This window comes from Paroedura picta, chromosome 11 (assembly GCF_049243985.1).
Source record: "Paroedura picta isolate Pp20150507F chromosome 11, Ppicta_v3.0, whole genome shotgun sequence".
NCBI classification, from domain to species: domain Eukaryota; kingdom Metazoa; phylum Chordata; class Lepidosauria; order Squamata; family Gekkonidae; genus Paroedura; species Paroedura picta.
In genome coordinates, this window is record NC_135379.1 from 2,378,871 (window position 1) to 2,402,298 (window position 23,428).

A 23,428-nucleotide genomic window follows, 5' to 3' on the forward strand; every position below is an offset into this window, starting at 1 on the left:
TCTTCAAGCAGCCGACAATCCACACTTTCCCATATTTAAGCTATGCCAACGCAAGCCACCTTGGCCCAAATCACTGGCTGCAATGTGGGGGCAGAAACGTGCCACTGGAAGGCCCCCTGACTCCAGAAGCCTCCCCCCACTGTTGCCCCCCCAAGCCCCAAGAAAACAGAGCATCCCTGCCCCAGAGCAAGCCTAGAGAGCTCGAGGCTAAGAGCCACGCGTGCACAAATGTCCAGTGTTTCTCCAATCCCTGCTTGCAGTCACCACCACTCCTGTGGCCCTGGGCCCCATGAGAAATCCTCTGTACTGAGCCCGGGCTTCTTGAGAACGCACCCCTCCTTAGTCGCCCCTCTTCTCAACTCAGAAGTCCTCCTGGGGAAGGTGCCCCACTCCCCTAACCGTCTCCCGTACTCTCCTCTCCCGCCCAGGCCTCCCCCGGCCCCCGCATCCATCCAGCCCCTTCCCTGGCATGTGGCACAGCCCTGGTCGCTGGGCCGTGTCTCTGGAGCAAGGGTGAGCCGCCAAGCCAAGCCAGCCCATCCCGTCCCGTCCCGTCTGGGCAGAGAAGCTTCCCGGGGGCTGTCCGGGACGCTCTGTACGAACGAACGGCCGATCCCTCCTTCCCCAGGAGGCCGGCAGCTGTCCAGCAGCGCACACCGCGGGCCATGTGTGAACATCAGTCTCCGCTCGCTCCCGCCGGTGCCAAAACACAAGACTGACCAGGGTAATCCATCACCCAGTTGTCTGCCTAACACCTCGGGCCGCCGGCCTTTTGTTAAGCTTCAGCCTCCTAAATTTAAACAGCTCCGTGACTGACCAGACGGTCCTCGTTCCCCGGTTGCTCTCCCCTCCCGCTGCCCACCCAAGAGGGGAAAGGGGGACACCGAGGGGCCCCTGGCAGATGACGTTCGGTCTCCAAATGGGGCAGAAAGAAGGCAGCCCTCCTTGGCTCGCCGGCCTCCCAGCGGGGCCTGGAGCACTCCCGGAGTCTCAACTCATTTCCTGGAGAAAATGGCTGCTTGGGAGGGTGGGGCTTGATGGCATCAGCACCCCACTGAGGTCCCGACCTTCCCCAGACCTCCTCAGTCTCCACCGCCAAATCTCTGGGGCTGCCCTCCCGGTTGCAAAAATGCAAAGGCAGATTGGGCCGAGTGGGGCCGGGCTCCCCCAAGCTCTGCCCTTGTCCCCGCTTGGCTCACGGGCTGGGAGCGCCTGCGGCCGCCGGGACAGCAGCCCTCGCATGACCGCCAAGCGGCAGGGGAGGGGGCTGGGGAGGTGTGCCTGCTTCGCATGCCAGAGGTCCCCGCGTGTCCCCCGGGCCAATCCCAGGAGGGGAGAGCAGGGCAGGGAACCCGCGGCTGTGCCAAGGTCAGGCTGTACACCATGTCGGAATGCCACGACGAGAGTGCCCAGCATGTTATTTGGCCTTGGCAAAGGAGCCGGGGGGGGGGGGAGAGAGACTGACGCACGAAGCTGCCTTGCCCGGAACCTGCCTTGGTCCTTCCAGGTCAGCACTGTCCACTCGGACCGGCAACCACTCCCCGGCGTCCCCCGCTGAGGTCTTTCACATCGCCCACCCCCTGCTCGCTTTAGGGGACCTGGGACCTTCTGCATGCCAAGGGAGATGCTTGGCCACTGAGCCACAGTCCTCCCCTCCCCTGCACACCAACAAGTCCTGCAGGTAGATGCTGGCGCTGCAATCTAGGCACGCCACAGGTGAATGTCTCACCATGTGCACCGCCCCGCGGGACAATGCGCTCGCACCTGCGCCAAGACACAGAAGTCGCTGCATGCTTCTCGTCACTCCTACCGACCCCTTCATTTCGGGAGCTCTGAGCCGGCCCCACGGCCTCCCCACCAGGGCACAGATCCTTATCAGGGTGGGAGCTCTCCTAGGAGACAAAGGGGAATGCGGCCTGCACACACGGATTGTCACCGACGATTGTTGAAGAGGAAGATTAAGAAAGTTGCAAAAGGGTGCATTGGCTGGAACTGTCAGCTGCGGAACAGGAAAAAGGCGCACGCTGGTCACTTGTGGCCCAGGAGGGCTGGATCAGAGCCTGGCTTGCCTTTCGAAGGGCCGGAATGCAGAATGGAGGCAGCATTTTGCATGTGTGCCTTTCAGAGCCGTGCTGGCAAAGCTCTTGCAACCCGCTGCATATTTGTGACATTTTGCTTCCACTCAAGGAGTGGCGGGGCAAGACGGCTGCTCCTTTGAGCCCTTTGCGCACACCCAGCTGGTGCTGGGGAAAAGACAGTCCCTGCAAGATAGGAAAGGTCCCAGAGAGAATCCGAAGTTGTGCAGGCCCAGGAGGAATACGGGGCATCCTTTGAATGCTGCTAGGTTTGCATGAACTTTCCTGCGTTGGGTCTGGCTAAATTCTGAGAGCTGCTCACCTGGGAGCACCACAAGCCTCCTTTGGAACCACAAACAAGTTGGGAGAGAAGAGAGCCTGATGGGTGGTCCAATCTGGCCGTGATCAATGAGGTGATAGGAGGGCTCTCTTGAAGAATTTGAAAGATTGTCCCTTGGAGGAGGGCAGGGGGCAGTCCCTGCTGGCAGCAGAGGAGAGGGCCCACAGTGATGGGTTTAAACCACATGGAGAACGGTACCAGCTAGAGATCATGAAAAATGTTTTCCCTGGCAAAGTAGTTCATCCAAGGAACAGGCAGCCTCGGGAGGTGGGGGGGGGCTCCAAGCGGCTGTCTTCAAGCAGCGGCTGGACAGATCCTTCTCCTGGATGCTTGAGGCAGATCCTGCACTGAGCAGGGGGTGGGACTAGATAGCCTCTTTGGCACCTTCCAAGTCTTGGATTCTATTCTATAATTCACCCTGGAAGCTGAAAGACAGCCAGCACCTTCTACAAGGGCAATGCCTCCACTAGTGAGACAGATGAAAGAAGTATCCAGGTGAAAGAAAAGGGAGCAAGAGATACCCTACATGTGAGTAGCCCTGTGGCTGGCTCTCCAGAGGAACGGGTTGGCCCCTGTGTAAGACAGGGGATTGGACTGGAGGGACCCTCCCTGCTCTGACTCAGCAGGGGTCTTCTGAGGGTCTTCTCAGGGGAAGGCCTCTCTGCAATGTTGGGAGACCATCCGTCCATCCCCAAGAATGGAGGAGCAGGGAAGGAGGAGGACAGCCGTCCCTTTTGGCCACGCTCTTCCCCTCCCTGCTCTTTGCAAATGAAAGCAGAGAGGCCAGCCACGAGACCAGAGCAGGTTTCACATGGCACGTTCCAAAGGCAATTATGCATGCCAGGTCGCCGAGTGCCAACCTGGGAGATAAAAATTACGAGGCAGAGAAACTGCTGCCCCCAAGAAGAAGACGGCTACAAAGCAACTGATGGAGACTGAAGGGGCGTAAAGACTGGGGGGGGGACAGGATGGAGGGTCGGGTTGCCATCTCCAGTTTAGAGCATATCTTGGGGTCACTGTGCGTGGGAGGGTAGTTGTGAATTTCCTGCATTCTGCAGGGGGTTAGACTAGATGACCCTGGAGGTCCCTCCCAACTCCATGATTCTATGATTTTAACTCCAGGCGATTCAGGGACCACAGTGGGGTACAATGCCAGAGAGACTCCCTTCCCAAGCAGCCCTTTTCTCATGGGGAACTGTGCTCTGCTGTCTGGAGATGAGCCGGGATTTCAGGGGATCCCCAGGCCCCACCTGGAGGCTGGCACCCCTAGCAAAGGTGCACTTTGCCAGTTCCAGAAGACCACACTTAGTGGAGATCATTTCCACAAAAGTAGTCAGAAAGGATGGGAGAAAGGGGGGGGGGGTCTGCTAAGAAACGCCTCCCGTTCCAGACAACTTCAGGCATCCCTCCCAGCAGGAGATTAGGTCACCGGCTCCTGGCCTGGATCCCCCGCCACGATTTCCTTGACCCACCGCCAAGAGCACCAGGCACATCAAAGGTAGCATCCAGCCACCTCACTGTTTACGATCCACCCCTGAACTGGATTGACTCCTCTGTCTGGTCTGGGAAAGAGGAAGCAAGACGCGGGTGGTGGGGAGGTGGAAAAGGCTGGCAATTAGGAGGATTCTAAAATGTGGACATTTACAGGCCACGGGGGTGTGGGCGGGGGTAGGTTGCCACTTCTGAGTCGGGCAATTAGAAGTATCTGGAGACTTGGGTGGGGAGGGGATGCCCGGGGACGGGCGGGATGGAGGAGGAAGGACCTCCTCAGGCTTGAAGGCCAGAAAGGTCCCTCTTTCAAGGCAGCCACGTTCTCCCGGGAATCTCATCTGTTATCCGGAGATCCACTATCGCAGGGGGAGACGTCCATGTGCCCCCCGGGAGTTCACCACCCGAGCAGGGGATGCCATTCCATGGAAAATTAGGAATCGTCAGGCAGAAAGGAGCCTGGGAGGTATCTGCTAGAACTCTGCCAAGTTTTCCCAGCCAATACAATGCCTGGGCTAGCCCCTTTCTCAGGGAAACACCGAGATGCCATTAATTTATTTGTTTATTAAACGTATTGACCGCCGTTCCCACGGTTAATAGGCACTTATAAGCTTGTCCTCTATGAATCTATCCCGTCCCCTTTTATAGCTGTCTATGTCTGTGGCCATCACCACATCCTTCGGCTCCAAAGTCCACGTTTTTAACTCTCCGGAATCCCAGTCCTTCCAGCTCAATCCGGCCAATCGTGACCTTCTCCGATGCTTCTCCCAGCCGACGTTGCCAAGGCCACCCACAGGGGACAAGGAGGCTGGGGTAGCCACGTCCAAGTAGGGAAGTTCCTGGAGATTTTGGGGTGAAATTTGGGGTGAAGGACAGGGACCTCCGTGGGGTGCAAGGCCACAGAGCCCCCCCCCTCTCCACCACAGCCAGTTTCTCCTGCAAGAACTGGTCTCTGTAGTCTGAATCTGAGCTGGAAAATCCCAGGGGAGCCCCAGGTCGCACCCGGAGGCTGGCATCCCTCTCCCCAGCTCTCCTTTGGACCAAGACGGAGCTCCAGGAGCATCAAGCTCAAAGCACTGGGGGCCTGACCTCTTACGAGGTCCAAAGCGAAGCAGCTCGATCTGGATTGGACCACTCCGATGGCAAACCTCCGAGTTTGGCAGTCGCAGTCTCCAGCTTAACCATGCCGAGTCTGTCCGCACGGGATCCAACCTTGTTGTCCCCCCCCCCGGCCCCCAGCCCAAGTGCCACGGCTGATGTTTTGATTTACCCCTGGCCATTTGGGTGCGCACACAATGTTATTTGTCAGGGCGATTATGCAGGGGGAGCAAGCGAGGGAGGGAGGGAGGAGGGAGGGAGAAGTCTCCGTGTGTGTTCTCCCTAGTTAATGTTTCCTGTGCGGTTCAGCCCGTTCTGCCTACAGGTATGTTTATTTCACTACTCTAGCAAAACCGGCAGACTTTTTAATGGAACTGTTGATATTTTTGCTGGCTGAACTTCCTGGAGAGGAGAGAGAGAGAGAGAGAGAGAGAGAGAGAGAAGCGGGGGATGGCTGAGGTCCCCTCCCGAACTGCAGAACTACAATTCTCCCTCCTGGCATCCGAGGTCTCCATTTCATTAGGCAGGCTTCTTCTTTATTTTAAGAAAAGCGGGGGGGGGATACATAAGCAATGGGGGCAATGGACAGCAAGAGGGGGGCTGTGGCTCAGCGGAAGAGCCTCTGCCTGGCGTGCCAAAGGTCCCAGGTTCAATCCCTGGCATCGCCAGTTAAAAGGAATAGACCACCAGCTGCTGCCCAGCTGAGTAGACAAGGCTGACCTTAACAGGCTGAGGGGGGGACTGATTCAAGAGAAGGCCAGTCGTGGGAAAGGCTGTAGCTCAGTACAATATCATATGAACACGCGTGTTTGCCTTATAGTGAGCCAAGGTCAGCATTGCCCACAGACTGGCAGCTGCTCTCCAGGGTCCCAGGTTGAGGCCTCTCCCATCACCTCCTGCCTGGCACCTGCTTTGCACGAAGAATATTCCAAAAAGTTCGATGGCTTGAAGCTGCAGTTCAAAAGGCCAGAACCTTGCAAGGCAGAAGAGTCGGATTTGAGTCCAGCAACAACCCCCAGGGCTTAAGTGTTGGAGACGGCAAGCTCCCTTCAGCACAGTTTTGGCTCTTGAAAGCTTCTACCCCAGAAAAATCGTATCTTATTTATTTATTCAATTTTTATAGTGTCCTCCCAGCGAGGCCAGCTCAGGGCAGTGTACGAGCAAACACAACCTGCAAGGATCCTGCGGAAGGTTCAACGGAGCCTGGACGGCACAAAGTCCCCCAGAAAACCTCCACAGCACAGTCGGGAACTTGAACCAAGGTCTCCAAGATACTATGCCAACACTCTAACCCAGCATTATGCTGGCAGGGGCTCATGGGAATTGTAGTCCAGGGACACCTGGTGAGCCACAGTTTGGCCACGCCTGCTCTCAACACCACACGGGCTCTAAACACCCCGATGGAGCCAAAGTTACCCCAAAGTCAATTTCATGGCAGGGCGGGGATTCGAACACAACCCTCTCTAGCCCAGCACTAACCACTAGAGCAGACTCCCTAATTAGCCCCTTCTTGCATGGAGTCCCAGCCGCCGCTGCCTTCCATGGGGAAGGGGAAGCTGCCCAAACTGTGCCCAATGGCGATTCTCTTCAAAAGGAAGATCAAACCCTCCCCCAAGCCGGACGGACATCAAAGCGCGCGCACGAGAGATACATATTTTTCAAATCAAAGGAAATCCAACACCCGCTGTTTTCTCAGCCGCCGATTTCAAGCGTCCCGTTCGCTCCAAAATTAAGCGGCCGATCGCCAGAGTTCATGAACTGCTGCGGTGAAGGACCTTCTGCACATTCGCTGTTGGGAACGGCTGCCAAGACCAAAGCCCGAGGGAGAAACCCAGCCCTTGAAAACCCAGCTTCCCCCTCCCCAAGTCGATCTTTTTTTTTAAAAAAATAAAATAAAATAAAGAAAACTGAAAAAACATGACGTTCCCCACCCTCGCCTGGAGCTGGAAACCAATGATTTAATATCGGAAACAGAAGTTCAGAACCACACACAAGACATGGAGCTATTTTGGCTTTCCCCAGGCTGCCCCTTGCAGCAGCAGTCCAGAGAGATGCTCTTTTTCCTCCCTCCCCCCCTCCCCAAATCCTAAAGAACCCGCCAGCCCTGCCAACTCCTTCTGAAGTCATGTTGTTCTCCAGTTTCATTCTTCTTTGGCCCTGCGCTGATACAGAGAAAAGACGCTGGCTGGGAAGCAAATGAAAGTCAAGTTGGTGTCTCCGTCTCAGAATGCAAACTAAATTCCGGACGACTCATCTGCGTGTCCAGGAGAGGCAGCGCACCGCAGGGGCAAGGCTTCGGACACATCACTGTGAGGGCGCATCGGTGTTCTCTCCCTCCAAGGGATCCCGCTCTCTGGCGTAACCTGGAAGCTGCCCACTGGCCCCGCCTCTCTCTCCCTCTGTCCTCTCTCCCACGTCTCACTCTCTTCACGTGGCCTTCCACATGGCCTTCCACGGAGACACGTGTTGGTCCAGTAGATACAGTCCCCGAATCAGCTATAACGAGCTCTGTAGGTACAAGGCCCTCATAGATATGGCTTCTCTCTCTTCTGACAACAACCTCAACTGGATCTACATGAAGAAATGTTCAACGTGAAGAAATGTTCTGTAGGCTTTCTGCAATCTACTTCTTGGGAGATTTATTGACTGCCCTCAGCATCACCCGTCCAGGACCGGGCAAAACTCTGCTAGATTAGCCAAACATCCCAAACAGAAACCTCTGCCTGAGACCCCGGAGCAGCCCGGTTCAGCCTTTTGACCAGGGGCTTTGAGGAGTGCCGGAAGTGATGTCAGCTGGCCATGCTTCCCTGCTGCACCCCAGGACAGGTGTCCGTAGGTGGCAGGACCTTCCTTTTTGTTCTGCATGTTTTGGACTCCAGAGTCCGGCAGATTAAGCACCCGGCAGACAGAATCAGAACCAGATGGGGCACAGGCTGCCGAGGCAGAGACAGGCATCGACCCTTGACTCTTTCACTCCTCTCTATCTGTGCAACGATTTGTCCTCTCTTTGCAGGCCCTGCCTTCCCCTGGACCCTCACACCAATTCAATTACCTGCCCCAGGAGGCCTACCGGGCAAACTTAGCCGTAATAGATAAAGCACATGCCTTTTAACTCATTAAGCAGAAAAGACTTCCCGTAAAGGGGTACCAAAGGGACGGAGGGTGTTTCCCCCCCCCCCTTTCCATTTCATTGGCCATCAGCAGCTTCCTGCTAAAGAAATTAATCATTGACCCTCCCTCCCTTGGCTAGAAGGAGAGCAAAACGGGGACTCCACCGTTAAGACATGAGTCTCCAAAGTGCAGACTCCCCAAAAAGCCCCCAAAATCTTGTTGGTCTAAAGGTGCCACTGGATTCGAATCAAATGGTTTCACTGCAGACCAACCCAGAGATCCTCTGAAACAATCTGCAGGAATCAAACCGGTCCAGTTTCCAATGACAACTGCCTTGCTCGACAGAGAAAGCCCTGAGACGTCCTTCAGGCTTCCAGAACCCCCAGAAGTGGAGCAACCGTGCAGAATACGGTTGGGAAGCAGAGCTGTGGACACGCCCACCTGGGCCCCCTCCCCTTCCCACCCCCTCCAGGCCCATCTTGGAGGGAGGGGGTGTCGACATGACCATACACGGTCATATTACGATGAAAGTTTAACAAATATAAAAAATCAATGCACTCCCACCCATTCAGGAAACGCTTCCAGGGCCACCCAGGCTTTTGCGAACCCCAGGCTGAGGAAGCCAGGCTTACAGCATCGTAACATCTCGTCATCCCAGAAGGAAATGTGCAAATCCTTGGACACGAGCAATGCATGAGGAATTATCTGCACCGTCTCCGTGGCTCTCCCAGTCAGGAAGTCAAAAGCCACAGAAACAATATGTTCGGTACAAGACAAAGGCTGCAAAGAAGGACATGATGCGCGCCGATTCCACGGGAGAGCTGAGCACTGACCTTTCTGTGGCACCTTCTCCAACACTGTGGCACTCAGGGAGAGCTGCCAGGGCCCCCCCCAACCAGAAGTGGGGGTCTCAGAGTAGCACTGACATATCCCTGCCAGGAATTCCTAGATATGGAGCCTGGGGTTATAATTCCATGGAGCCCACCCAGCAAAGTGGCCATTTTCTCGGGGCGGGGGAGAGATTGAGCTCTTCAGTCTGGAGAGAAACTGTACTTCTAGGCGATCTCCAGGTCTTACCTGTTGAATGGCACCCCTGAACGTACGGAAAGGCTATGCACCCCTCCCCAGGGGCTTCTGCCCCCCCCCAGAGCTTTGCACGTCCCGTAGCCGCGGCAAGCTGCGCATACTTGACAGCTGACCGCATTGGGGTGACCGCCTCCATGAGCAGAGATGCGCAGCTGGAAGTGGGTTAAGGCTGCCGCTGGCGGAGGCTCCGGGGCATCCGTCAGCCACATCGCCTCATGCCATGACATCACACCGGGCGGAGGACGCGGCCGAGCTCCCCAAACGCACACGATGCTCTGCTTGCATGGGAGAGACTTGGCTAAAGGTTGTGCGCAAGGAGTGCCAAGGCTCTCACAGAGCGCACCGGTGCTCCTCCAACCCAATCTAGGAATCCAAGCAAAACATCACGAAGTCAGCTGAGAAAGCCGAGACCGGAGGGTCAAATCGGGATCCAGGAGACGCTAAGCCAGTGCTACGGAGTGCGCCGGTAAAGCCGGGCCCGTCACTTTCTCCTTAGCCTCACCTGAACAGGGACCCCGACAGATTCAGGGGGGAGAGGGGAGCTCTCACGAGTCAAAGCCCACCCAGAGCAATGACCCTCGACGGTTCTGACCCCTAAACTCTTCTTGGTCTCTAACGGGGTTACTTGTTCTTCTGTGGCATTTCCACATGGCTCACCTTTGAAATGAACTTCCTGGAAGGCAGACAAGGAGTGGAAATCTACCAACCTCGTGAAGATGTCAGAGATACAAATATTGTATCCCCGATATTCCCTGAATCCAAATCCTGGCATGGTATTCTGGTTTGGTAATATTCAGGAATGCTGGATTTTTTCATTATTGTCTAGGGCAGTTGTGGCCAAGCGGTGGCTCTCCAGATGTCCATGGACTACAATTCCCATGAGCCCCTGGCAGGGGCTCATGGGAATTGTAGTCCATGGACATCTGGAGAGCCACCGCTTGGCCACCCCTGGATCATTACTCATGTACTGCTAATTGACCCTCTCTGATTCTAGAAGGCTTAAGAACATCAGAGAAGCCGTTTTGGATGAAGCCAATGGCCCCTCTCGTCCAGCACTCTGGGTCACACGGTGGCCTGAACTTGGAAGCCATCAGGAGGTCCACCAGCAGGGCCAGAGCTCTAGAAGCCCACACACACACTAATGTCCCCCCGCAGCAAGACAACGGAGCATCAATGCCCCGGCATAAGAACAGAAGAGAAGCCATGTTGGGTCAGGTCAATGGCCCATCCAGTCCAACACTGTGTCACACGTGGGTGCCAACCTCCAGGCCTTGAGACGCCCCCCCCCCCCGGAATTATAACTATTCTCCAGATAACCAAGAGCAATGTCCCCTGGGGAAGATGGTGCCTCTGGAGGGTGAGCTCTATGCCCTACGCCCTGCGGATGTCCCTCCCTTCCCCAAACTTCCAGGATTTTCCACCCCCAGAGTTGGCAGCTTCTAGAAAAGCTTGAGGGAAAAAACTCACAGCCTTGCCCATGAAGACTCTGCATTTAGGCCCATCCATCCCCCCCCCCAACCCCCCAGCTCTGGTTGCACGACCCCAAGAACGAGCCCCTCGCCCGCCCCCTGGCCGCAGCCACCTGATGGTGCTCGCTTCCCCAGTTGCCAACACAGGGGCATAGCTACAAGCTGACACCATCTCATTAACAGGCAGGCCCGAAAGATCCACCCCACAGCTCCCAGGGCCGGGTCGGCCACACGTCCGTCCGGGAAAAAGCCGAAAATTCCGGCGCTCAAAATAAAAGAGGGGCAGATTATCCCCAGCTGTCTCGGTTCCTTTAGCAGCCCGTGGAGCAAAGCCGCAATCCTTTGCTTGGGGACATCTGTTGGACACGGCTGCCCACCGGGGTCCAGAGAACAAGGAAACAGGGCGAAGAGGCACAGCCAGACGGGCAGAGGACACCCAGGGGAACAGGGGAAGAGCCACTGAGGGGCAAAGCAAGAGGGATTTGGGTAAAGATTCCTTAAGCAGCCAGAGACAAAGACTTTCCTATAGAATCGGCAAGGGTCAGACACGACTGAACGGATGACATCATCATCATCATCATCCCCAAGTAAATGGCTGCTTCAGCCCGTGGCAAGGACTGCCAAAGGCCAAAGTCACTCGATAGCCCAGGTGACATCGGCCTCATCAGCTCATGGAGGCTAAGCAAGGCTGGCCCAGGGGAGAGGTTGGAGGGGAGACCCTCAAGGACTGTGCTGCGCAGTCAGGCAACGGCAAACTCACCTCTGAACATGCCTCGCCTTGAAAATCCCATGGGGCAACCATAAGAAGAGCTGGTTTTTCATTATCCCATGTTTCATTATCCAAAGGAGTCCCAGAACGTGAGTCAGGTGAGGCTGAGAGAGCTCTGAGAGAAACTGCTTGGTCAGAACAGCCCGAAGGGGACTGTGACTGGACCCAGGAGGAGGAGCATGGAATCAAACCCAGTTCTCCAGGTTAGAGTCCTCCACTCTTAACCACAAAGCCACATCAACTGTGACTTGGAACCAAAAATAAGGGACAGTCTGATAGAAGCCCAGGGTGGTGGCGAGTCCAGGCTGTAATGGCAAGATATTACTTTCGGGAGAAAACCAGAATTGACATCCTGCCTCTCTAGAGAATCACTGGAAAGCCTATGGTAAACCGTCAGAGTTCCCAGCAATTCCTAGAGAGGACGGGCATCACTTCCGGGTTGCAACATCACGCTGTCACTTGACCAATTTCCTCTCCTCCCTATTATTTTCCTACCCAACCAGGATCCAAACTGGCTTATCAACTCACTTAAACTTCTTATGTAGTTATATGTTTCCTGTGTGTAGTTTTGCCCTACAATAAATAAACAGCAGCATTCTGGTAACCCATTTATTTTCACAACACTAGCAAGGATATAAACAGATATCTCTATCTCTATCTCTATCTCTATCTCTATCTCTATCTCTATCTCTATCTCTATCTCTATCTCTATCTCTATCTCGTGCACAGTTGAACTTTCATTCTATGGCAGACGCCTGCCAGGGAAGCCGGCTCAGAAGACCTGGAGATCTGAAGATGATGCCTGATATGGCAGGGCTTGGGGAGGGCGGGGGGGGGTCCTTGGTAGGCTAAAAGTCCATGCAGTCCAGCTTCCAGAGCATCCAGTTGTTTTCCAGAAGTGGAACTCGTGTTATAAATAAAACCAGTAATGAATAAATTCAGGTGGGTCTGAAGCAGCAGAACCAAGTTGGAGGGGATGCACCTAAAAGCTCAGCCCTTGCCTGAAACTTGGTTGGCCTTCAAGGTGCCATTGGGCTTTGAAAAGCAGTGAAGACGTGATTTGTGTCATCTGTGGTTAGGGTTGCCAACCTGCGGGTGAGAGCTGGAGATGCCCTGGAATTAACCACTGATTCTTGGGCTACATAAAGAAATGGAATCCTTTTTAAAAGTCCGGCAAAGCTTTCTTCAATGGATAAACGTCCGTGGGCGTGTCCACGGAAACTTACACCCAAAATTAAACTTTGTCGGGCCTTGACTCCTGCTATCCTGGGCACAGGTAATCCCTGGCCTGGCTGTACCCCCTGAGATGGCCCTTGCAGCAGGAAGTGGTACAGTCCTACCCCAAACCGCTCTGGCCAGTGAGAAGGAGCCCTTTGAGGCATGGCTCATCCTCACCGTCCAGGTCCAGTTTGGGATCCAGGGGCAGCTGAGGGACAGGGCTCCACGGCAGACCAGAATTATCATGCGCCACAGTCAGGAAGGGAAGGCTTCTTCTTCCGCGGGTCCTTTGAAGCCCAGTTTCCCAAGACAGACCGAGGGGCCTGTGCAAGCAGACAAGGGCGCAGTCAAAACACGCTTGCCGTTAAGGCTCACCAGAAAGTCGCAGGGAGCAGACAGCAACAGCTGCTGCTACTGGCAGAGCGGGGCAAGGGGCCGAGAAGCAGAGGCAAGCGAGAGCCACCGAGCACTCTCTCTCTATGGTTGTGTGGGCCACTGCATGGCCTGGGTGAACACACACACACACACACACACACACACACACACAGGCTAGCGCAATTTGCTCAGCTTACTGGGGCAATTGCAGAGACAAGCCGAAGGGCTGCCCACTGCCAGGCGGGCCCTCGAGCTTTCCCAGATGGGTCACCCTAGAGAACACGGGTGCTTTGGATCAGTGGTAGTCCACTTGTAGTCCTCCAGATGTTCATGGACTACAATTCCCATGAGCCCCTGCCAGCGTTTGCAAAGCAGGCTGACTACCCCTGCTTTGGAGGGTGGCTCGAGGGCATTAGACTCCCTGCTGAAGGCCCCAGCCAAGCTCCACCCCCAAATCTCCAGCAATTTCCCCATCCAGAGTTGGCAAGGGGCCAGGCGGGACTGCTCAGTGTAATGGCGTAAAAGTGGCAGATCTCTCATCTGGAGAGCCGGGTTTGATTCCTCACTCCTCCACAAGTTGTTGGATTGCTGTTAATGTTTTATTGTGTTTTAATTGCTGTTATTAATTGATGATGATGATGATGATGATGCAGCCAAGCTGGGGAGAGTCCAAAGAGCTCTGTCACATCTCCCTGGAAAGCACGATGCCCATGTTCCCATGATGGGACTTGGTATTTAAACAGCAGGCCTGCACAACTGCCAAAGACTGTTCGTATCCTATGAGAGACCTTCTGTACTCGACAAGGCCGAACCGGGAGGCCTCTTTTCGGGGGTTACCAGGATATAGATTTGGATCGGAACTGACTTCAACCATGTTTGCAACCATTCATTCCCCAGACTGAAACGCTGAGAATGACATTTCGGCTGACATGAGGCCTGCAAGGTCAGTGTTTCCTCAGTCCTTCCGATGGATGGGGCTTACCATGTCCTCCACCCAAGGCCTCCTGCCAGTGGTTCATCCCATTTCTGCCAGTGGTTCATCTCATGGGAATTGTAGTCCATGGACATCTGGAGGACCACAGGTTGACTACCCCTGTGGACCATCTGCTCGACCCCTTTTACCGGTGTGAGGCGGTAAAAGGGGCCCCTTCCTAGCTAGAAGACTGCCCAGGTGAAGGTGACTGAGATTGGGTGCACGCCCCTCCCTCCCACACCAGCCTCATTCCCAACCTGCAGCTCTCAGGGAAACAGGGAGGCCGGGAGGGGGGGAGGGTTCGACTCACAGCTGCAGAGGTGCCAGGAGATGCAGCGGGTAGACATGAGACCAAAACTCCACCGCCAGAAAGGCCAGTTAATAATTCAGGGAGCTAAAAATACAGCTGGTGACCTCCAATTAGAGGCAAAGAAGAAGAAGAGCTGTTTTTTTTTATTCCCCACCTCACTACTCCAAAGGAGTCCCAGAGTGGTTGACCAACACCTGTCCCTTCCTGTCCTCACCACAGGCACCCTGCGAGGGAGGTAGGGCTGAGAGAGGTCTAAGAGAGCTGCTCTGCAAAAAAAAAAAGGTTCTAGAAGAACGGTGATCCAGTGTCACCCAGCTGGCTGTATGTGGAGGAGGGAGGGATCAAACCGGGCTCTCCCATCAAACTGGCTCTCTAAAGGATTACGAAAGGTAGGTTTGGGGGCTTTCAAGCATCACAGAGCAGGGAGCCAGGTTCTCCCCCTTGTCCTATAACCACAACCGGCTTTCCCCTGGCAGAAGGCGTCTACGGCATCCGTCAAAGGCAAGGCCTGAAAAGCCCACTGCACACTTTATGCACCAGGCGCCCCTTTGGCACGCACAGCGAAAGAGGCCCACAGTGTCACTCCTCCCGAGAACCCATGTGCCGCTTCGGCGGGTTAAGAGGGGGCAAAGCGAGGGCCACCCATCACGAAGGTGCAGCAAGCCGCTAAAACCCTGAGCAAAAAGCAGATCACAACCATCTTTTTGGGAAAACAACCACACGGCCAGGCTTGAAAGAGACTTCCATCTCCCGACACCGTCTGGGGTAGGCAGAGCGGACGCCCGCCTCCAATTCCAGCCGGCAGAGGATGGATCCTCCCAGAGAGAAACCAAATAAATAGAAATGAACAGAAGAAGGGAGGGGGGAGGCAAAAGAAACTTTCCCATGAAAATATTTTATTTTCTTAAAGAACAGGATACACCTGCAGGTCTCAACTCCAGAACACCGAGGGCTCAATTCCTGGGTTGATGGACCCCTCTGCTGGCAGGATGCGGAACCACACCCAGAAAAATCCAATTTTCTTTCCCCCCCTCCCCTCCAACTAGGGCTTTAACAAGCGACCGGGTGGATGGAGAAGCCAGAAGAAAGCCAGCCAGAGATGGCATGCCCCCCAGGTTGCACCAGACTTAAGGGAAAGCCCTATCAGGAAAAACCCAGGGGGGAACGGGAAGGGCTCAGGGCATCGTGTGAAGAGGTCCCGCTCATGCCATCCTGTCCCCTACACAAGGTGCACCCACACGCCTCCCTGGACCCATGTCCCAGGAACAGCTCACAGCCTCCTCCTCCTCCACTGACGGCCACCCAAACCCATCTGGCGCATCAGCAGCTCTTCACAGAACTGGGGCCGAGGGCCAGCACATCAAACTGCCAAACAAAATCACAACCGCTGAGCAAGGGGGGAAAAGCTGTGTTTGCCACAAGACACCGATACTCAACATGCTATTGTGGGCTCCCCCGCCCCACAACCAATGTGATTGTTAATAGCTCAACTGCCTCTTGGCGTTCCCGGGAAAGAAGCCCTGCAGGCCGTGATTGGGCATGCCGGGGCAGAGTGCAAAAATCCTCCTAACAGAGAGAGGCCAAGCTAGGTTTAAGAAGGGGCGGGGGGGGCGACCCAAAACCTTTCCCAGGCACGAAGGGTCTTATGAAATACAGGAAGGGAAATAAGGGTTTGGGGGGGGGGGTTGCAAGAAACCAAAAGCTTATCCTTGCTGTTCTTTGATTTCCTGCCCATCGCACGCCAGGGCTGGGCCGCGCACGCCAGGTGCAATCGCTTTGGCAGGAGAGAGACCCCCCCCCGGCGGAGCATGCCAGACGCGCACGGCCAACAACACATCGCACCCCATTAAAGCTCCGGCTGAGAGATCTCAGGGACGGAACCGAGTCCGGAATTCTTGGGCTCGCCACCTCCCAAACCCTGGGTCACGTCCCATAGTGCCGAGGTCTGGTGCAGCTTTTAAAGGGCACAGAATATCCTGCCACCAGGACAGAAGCGCATGCCCCCTCACGCAGGGCAAGACCTCACCCGGAGAACATCCACTGCTCGCTGCTTGGGTGCCAAGCCACAGCCCAGGGGCCCCTTTCAGGCCAACAAACTTCCAGTCTAGGTTTGGGCCACCTCCGTCTACCTCTGCTTTGACAACCTGTTATTAAGGGACGACCCTTCTTCCAGGCCCCATGACATGGGCATGCCTAGACGCCCCGGCTAAGAACATCTGCTTCTGACAGCACAAAAACCGGGTCCAGACCCCAACTGCTTCAGACTTTGCATGTGCTGGAAGAGCCAATAAGCCCTGGGTTTTGTTCTGTGTTCCCACGCCCACTGGTGGTTCCCTCCAAGCCAAGCTGCCCACGGTCCCCAAAAGCAGCCCAGAGCTCCCAAGGCTGGCACAGCCCCATGAGCCAAGCGCCTGCTTTTGCAGAAGGCTGCCTGGAGCACGGACCGTCTTTCCCACAACACGGCCGTCCAAAAAGTCCAGCTTGCCATTTCCTAATCATCTCTTAAACTGCACTGCCAGCAAAAAAAACTCCAAAGAGTCAAGAGTCAAAAAGGAAAAGGAAAGGGGGGGGGGAGACCCGCAGGATCTCAAAACCCACGTCCGCTCGCAAAACCGTGCCCACCGCTGAACGGACGGGGAAGAACAATAAATAAGCAGGGTGCCCAGATCAGCAGAGTAGGTTCAGAGTAACCCACACAATCCCCCAGCGGAAGCCCCGGCAGGCCGACGCCTGAGCAAAGGAAAGGCCCTGGGGATTCAGAGAAGCCCCCCGAGGTGCGTTGGGACCCTGGAAAAGGGGACACCCCTGGGAGCCACAGGCATACAGCGTCCGTCCCCCCCCGCCCACAGCAGCTGCAGAAACTCACAGGACACTGCTGTGAACACAGCTTTTGAAAAGGGGGCAGAGCAACCGGTGTGGACCCCCCCCCAAGGGACTGGCTCGGTCCCCTCTAAGGAAGCCAAGGAGCAGGGCCCTCCACAGAGACGGCCCCCACCCCAGCCCACCCCACCGTGCGAGGAGAGGGGAAAGCCTCTCCAGCCAGCCACGCAGGTTGTTCTCGCATTGCTGGAGCAACACAGGACGAGCCGCTGGGGAGAAAGGGGCAGCAATCTGGGGGGCACCACTCCAAGGCCCCAGGGGGCAGGGAGGCCGGCCACACCATGGACAGCACCTCCGCCTGCTCAAAGGAACCCGCCCCCCTCCCCCAAAGGAAGGACCCCGTCTAAAGGCAGGAGAACGAGTCTGGGGACACCCGGAGACCCCACGAAGTCGGAGGGAAGCCTTCAGCCGTGCGGGGCATGCCCCCTGCCAAGAGGGACTCCAACCAACACCGCCGCCCAGTTGGGGGGGGGGCACAAGGGGAAGAGGCAGGTGGCTGCCAAGAGGCAGGGAAGAGGGGGGTAGCCCCTTGCCAGCCCCAAAGGCAGGCAGACCCCAAGGGGCACCGGGGAGCTGCAGAGGGGCACTGGCTCTCCAGAGGCAGCCCGGGCAGAGGGGAGCCCGCCCATCTAGTCGGACCCCATGGCCAAGAAGGGGCAGGGGGTCTCCCCAGGAGGGGAGGGGGACGGAGGAGAAAGCCGGCCAGGCAGGGGCCAAGGAGAAGAGGGAAGGGGCCAGGCGAATGGCATCTCCCCCCCACACCGCCCCCCCAGCATGGAAAGTGGCCGGCGGAAGGGGAGCCTGGGTGGCGGCGTCCCGGGCTGGGGCTGCGGCCATCGGGGCCGGCCCGGGCGGGTGGAGGCGGCGGCGGCGGCGTCGCAGGGGGAACCGGCGGAACTCCCCGCCACAAGCAGCGGCGGCGCCTGCCCGAGGATCGCCGAGGACCCCTCCCCCCTCCCGTGGAGCCCCTGGAGCGCGCGGGCGCCCTCCTCGCGGGGAGACCCTCCTCCTCCTCCTCCTCCTCCTCCTCCTCCTCCTCCTCCTCCCTCCCTCCCGGTCCGGTCCGGGGCTCACCCGAAGTAGGCGGCCGAGGGCGCGGGGGCGGCGGCGAGCAGGAGCAGCAGCAGGGGCGGCCCGAGGAGCGCGGCGGGGGCGTCGCGGGGGCGGCGGGCTCCAGCCAGCATCTTGCTGCGCCGCTCGGGCTGACCATCGCGGTCCGTCCCCCGCCGAGCCCCGCCGCCGCCGCCCGGCCCGGGACGCCCCTTTATAGGCGGCGGCGGCGGCGGCGGCGGAGGGCGACAGCTGGGGGGCGGGCGCGGGGGCGGGGCGGAGGGAGGCCGCGGGGGCGGGGCGGGACCGGGAGGCCACGCCCTCCCCGCCCCGCCCCGCCCGGCCGGGAGGGGAGCAAAGACGTCCAGGGATCGCCAAGGCCGCCTGGACGCGAACCGGGGCTGGACACGGGCGAGCCGAGGCGGGTCAGGGGGAGGCGGCAGGAGCCCGCTTGGCGTGCGCTCCCGGGCTGGGTGTGGGACGTGCGTGGGCGTGGGCGCCCCCAAGAAACAGAGGAGCGCCCATCTGGAAGGAAGCGTGGCTGGCCCTCAAGGTGCTCCCCCCCCCCCCCGCACTCAGGCTGGGCCCTGCTGCTGGAGGCCAACCCCGCAACCCACCGGACTGAATGTAGCTGCTGCACCAGTGTGCCCCGGAGCGGAGAGCCAGAAACTGACTCCCGGGGAATTGCGGGCGAAAAGGACTCGCTGGACCGGCTCGGAGGCCAGACTCTGGGCAAAAGGAACTTTGTTGTAAAGAAGGGATCACAGAAGCCCGCAAGGAAATGGGAGAGCGGCTCAGCCTGCCACACAGGTAGGGTTGCCAACCTTTGGGCGGCGGCTGGAGATCTCCTGGCATTACACCTGATCTCCAGGTGACTGAGGCCAAGTCACCTGGAGAAAATGTCCACAGCGTCCTACCCTACCGAAGCCCCTCCCTTCCCTAAACCACACCCTTCTCACGCTTCAACCTCAAAATGTCCAGGAACTTCCCAACTGGGTTTTGGGAAATCCCGGGAGATCCTGTGGGTGGAGCCTGCAGAAAGCAGGGTTTGGGGAGGGGCGGGACTTCCTCAGGCCACGCCTTCAACGCTGCTGTTTTCTCCCTGCAAATGAATCTCTGTCCCCCAGAGACCAGTTGTCATCCCAGGAGATCTCCAGCCACTGCCTGGAGCTTGGCAAGCTTATTCCCAACCTGGAGTTGGCAACCCTACATGCAGCGGGGAAGGCTGCAAAGCCCCAAGACCACAGCAGAGACAGCAGCGCTTCAGACAGGGCCATTTTGTGACGCTCCCTCTGCGCAATCCGGGGTCAGAGGAGACATTGACGGGCCCGGCCCAAAAGACAAGTCAGGGCGGGTTCCAGCTCACATCCAGCCTCGACTCCCCGGAAGCCCAAATGGCCAAACTGGGCAGACAAAAGGACAAAGCTGAGGAGGTCACCTTACGAGAAGGCCGTCCATCCGTGGAGAAGGAGGACTCCGACTTCACTCTGGAGAAGACGAGGACGCTCGGAAAAGCTGAAGGGAGCAGGAATCGAGGGAGACCCAGCGTGAGGCGGATGGACTTGCAAGGCTATTTAAGCATAAGATGTTTTGGAGGACATTAATTATTAGGGTGGCCAAAGTCAGAAGTGACTTAACAGGACCCATGTAAACACACACACAAACACACACACACACACAGGTGAATCAGGTGTGTTGCCATTTTGCTCTGAAAGGAGAGAGCAGTCAGAGTCCGCGGGCACCTGGAAGCCCCACGAAGTTTCATTCTGGGGAGAAACTCCAGGCGGCAGCTGGAGCCCCCCCCCCCCACTACTGCCAGGCATTTCCAGGTGACAGCGAGCTGCTCCCTGGAGCAACAGCCCCTGGCAGGGTAACCCACTGGAGCCTCTCCCCTCCCCAAATCCACCCCTAAAATCTGCCTGCTACCTGTGGTGACTCAAGGGGTCCTGCACAGAGGCAGTCAGTTTCTAAATACCAGGGAAAGAAAGCAACATCAGAGCTCAATGCCTTGGCCTCAATGCCCTGCTGTTGACCCACTAGATGAACTGGCTGGCCCCTGGGTGAGACGGGAGGCTGGACTAGATGGACCACTGGTCTGATCCAGCAGGGCTCTTCTGAGGGTCTTCTCAGGGGAAGGCCTCGGCCTCCCTGCCCTGGGGCTGGCCCTGCAGAGGAACTGGCTGGCCCCTGGGTGAGACGGGAGGCTGGACTGGAGGGACCCTCCCTGGCCTGACCCAGCAGGGCTCTTCTGGGGGTCTTCTCAGGGGAAGGCCTCGGCCTCTCTGCCCTGTGGCTGGCCCTGCAGAGGGACTGGCTGGCCCCTGGGTGAGACGGGAGGCTGGACTGGAGGGACCCTCCCTGGCCTGACCCAGCAGGGCTCTTCTGAGGGTCTTCTCAGGGGAAGGCCTCGGCCTCCCTGCCCTGGGGCTGGCCCTGCAGAGGAACTGGCTGGCCCCTGGGTGAGACGGGAGGCTGGACTGGAGGGACCCTCCCTGGCCTGACCCAGCAGGGCTCTTCTGGGGGTCTTCTCAGGGGAAGGCCTCGGCCTCTCTGCCCTGTGGCTGGCCCTGCAGAGGAACTGGCTGGCCCCTGGGTGAGACGGGAGGCTGGACTGGAGGGACCCTCCCTGGTCTCACCCAGCAGGGCTCTCCTGAGGGTCTTCTCAGGGGAAGGCCTCAGGCTCCCTACCCTGTGGCTGGCTCTCCATGGCATCACTTAAGAATGTGGGAACCACAGAGAATACAGCAGACTTGAGTGGGGCTGTAAGAACAAACGGATTTCCGTCTCCTCCCTGCCCCTCCCCATCAATTTGGAGCTGGCCGTAGGCGTATCAAGGCAAGAGAGTTGCAGAAGAGGTTGGCCATTGTCTTCCTCTGCATAGCAACCCGGGTGGTCTCCCGTCCAGGTTCTGGCCAGGGCCTGCTTGTTTCCCCTCTCTGGCTTGTCCTCTCCTCACCTGCTCCAGAGCACACCCTCCGTCTCCTCCTTTGCAGGCGTCCAGGACTTTATCAGGTGGGGAATTCACTTTCGCCAGGTGGGTAGATGATTAACCACGAGAGCAGCAGAGGTGGCTGACCTGCTGTCCCCAGAAGAAGACTTTCTTGCAAAGGGAAAACAAACAGCGTAGATACGAAAGACACACCGCCTGTCCTGTGCCGAGGACGCCCCTCCGGGGCCTCTCCTGCCCCCCCTGCCCCTGCCTATCTCTGGCTTGGTATCCTGACCGCATTGGTTGCAAGTCTTTCCAAAATTGTGCTCCAAAACATCAACGCTTAAGCTGTCAGGGATACCCAAGTTTTTCTGATCTGTTTGCAATTGGAGGCGTGCCGTTTTGGGTTGGGAGTGTGTGCCGCTTCTATTTATCTATTTCATTCAGATATACCCTACTGTTAGCCAGTGTGCTGCCACGGAATCATAGAGGGAAGAAGAGAGGAGCTGTCACGGTTAAGAGCAGCAGACGCCTTGCTTTTCCACGTGCAGCCAGTTGTGTGACCTTGGGCTAGTCACAGTTGTCTCAGAGCTGTTTTCTCAGAGCAGTTCTCTCCCAGCTCTTTCAGCCCCACCTCCCTCGCAGGGTGTCTGTGGTGGGGAGAGGAAGGGAAGGAAACTGTCAGCCGCTTGGAGACTCCTCTGGGTAGTAAAATGTGGGGTATAAAACAAGCAGTACTTTTCTTCTTCCCTCTAATTTATTTTCCCCAAATCTCATTGGTCTTTCAAGGTGATACGTGGATGCAGATCTAGCACCTGTAAAGAAAATGCTTCCCATCTAGTGGAGACTGTCACAGTTCCACCGTGCAAGTGCAGAGTTTGGCCCCCAGTGCCCAAATGAGGTTAAAAGTCGCAGGCCCTCCCAGGTAGTAGAGGAGCTGTGAGCCCTTCTTCCTGCAAAGAGTCATGAACATGTGGCACTTACTGCCACAGGAAGTGAGGGCAGCTCCAAGCCCGGACAGCTTCAAGAAAGGGTGGCATATAAATCTAAATTCAGAAATAAAAATCGATAAATCAATATGAAGCCGTAGTCCTTTGTTGGCTCTTAGCCCCAAGGTGTAGATGGGAACTCTGTGTCTGGGGCAGGGGTGCTCTGATTTCTTGGGGCTTGGGGGGCAACCGTTGGAGGGCTTCTGGAGTTCTGGCTCCATTGATGGGGAGCCTCCTGATGGCTCCTATAGACACACCAGAAGTAAAAAAAATCATGAAAATAAGTCATCGTGTATCAGTGTACTCATGGCAGTATTGAGTTTTGACCTTTCCAGTCTTGCCTCTTCCTGACTCCCCCTCCCCCCCGGTCTGCACCGTCCGTCATAGACGGAGCCTCTCCTGGCTGTCCAAAAGTAACAAGCAAGCCCCAGGGGTGGTCCGTCTTGCCAGAGACTGCAGAAGAACCTTTGGCCAGCCTCCACTGCGTCCTGCCTGCTGCCACATCACATGTCGTTTTCCACTGTTTGTTGTGATTCATAACATTCGGAGGGCTTGAGACCCCGGCCCTCCTTGGTGCCCCCTCCTGGGAGTGCACTTTGGGGTGCTGCACAGCCAAAATACAATAATCACAGAGACGGATTATTTGGAAAAGCACCGTTTCGAGAATCTCGCATAACAAGCAGGCTGAATTTCGGCAGCGTTGTAATACTCAGGGCAGCAGTTGGTCTTCAGTCTGTTTCTAAGAGCTGCTTTCAACAAATCACTCTGAAGGCTTTCCTTTCACTGCCCCCCTCCCCGTTTTATTCCAATGTGGGGTTCATTCTCTGTCTCCCCCTTCAAAGAAACCTGCCGAGTAAAAAAAAGTCACCCGGGGTGGTTGTGTGTAGGTGATTGGGTATTATTATTATTTCGATTTATTTATTTAGGATGGAGCAGAGTTGTTCTCTCTTGCCCCAGGGGGACGGACCAGAATGAATGGCATGAAATTAATGCAAAAGAAATTCCAAACATCCGGAAGAAGTTCCAGAGCGGTTTCTCAGTGGAACAGGCTTCCTCAGGATGTGGTGGGTTCTCCATCTTTGGACATCTTTAAACAGAGGCTGGAGAGCCATCTGATGGAGAGGCTGATTCTGTGAAGGTTCAAGGGGGTGGCAGGTGACAAGTGAAGGAGCGAGAGGGTTAGAACCATAGAGTCATAGAGTTGGAAGGGGCCTCCTGGGCCATCTAGTCCAACCCCCTGCACTATGCCGTTAGGATTGTGAGTGTCC

The 23,428-nt window shown here is 56.8% G+C and overlaps 1 protein-coding gene across 1 annotated transcript in view; it reads right to left on the reverse strand.

Annotated features, from left to right (window-relative positions):
* The window catches only part of WNT9A (Wnt family member 9A), a 34,283-nt gene extending 15,803 nt beyond the window's left edge, over window positions 1-18,480 (reverse strand). Inside the window, exon 1 of the mRNA XM_077303096.1 lies at window positions 18,267-18,480. Coding sequence (XP_077159211.1) covers window positions 18,267-18,376 — 110 coding nt within the window. The 5' untranslated portion in view covers window positions 18,377-18,480. The remainder of the gene's footprint in view (window positions 1-18,266) is intronic.
* Window positions 18,481-23,428: the final 4,948 nt, after the last annotated feature.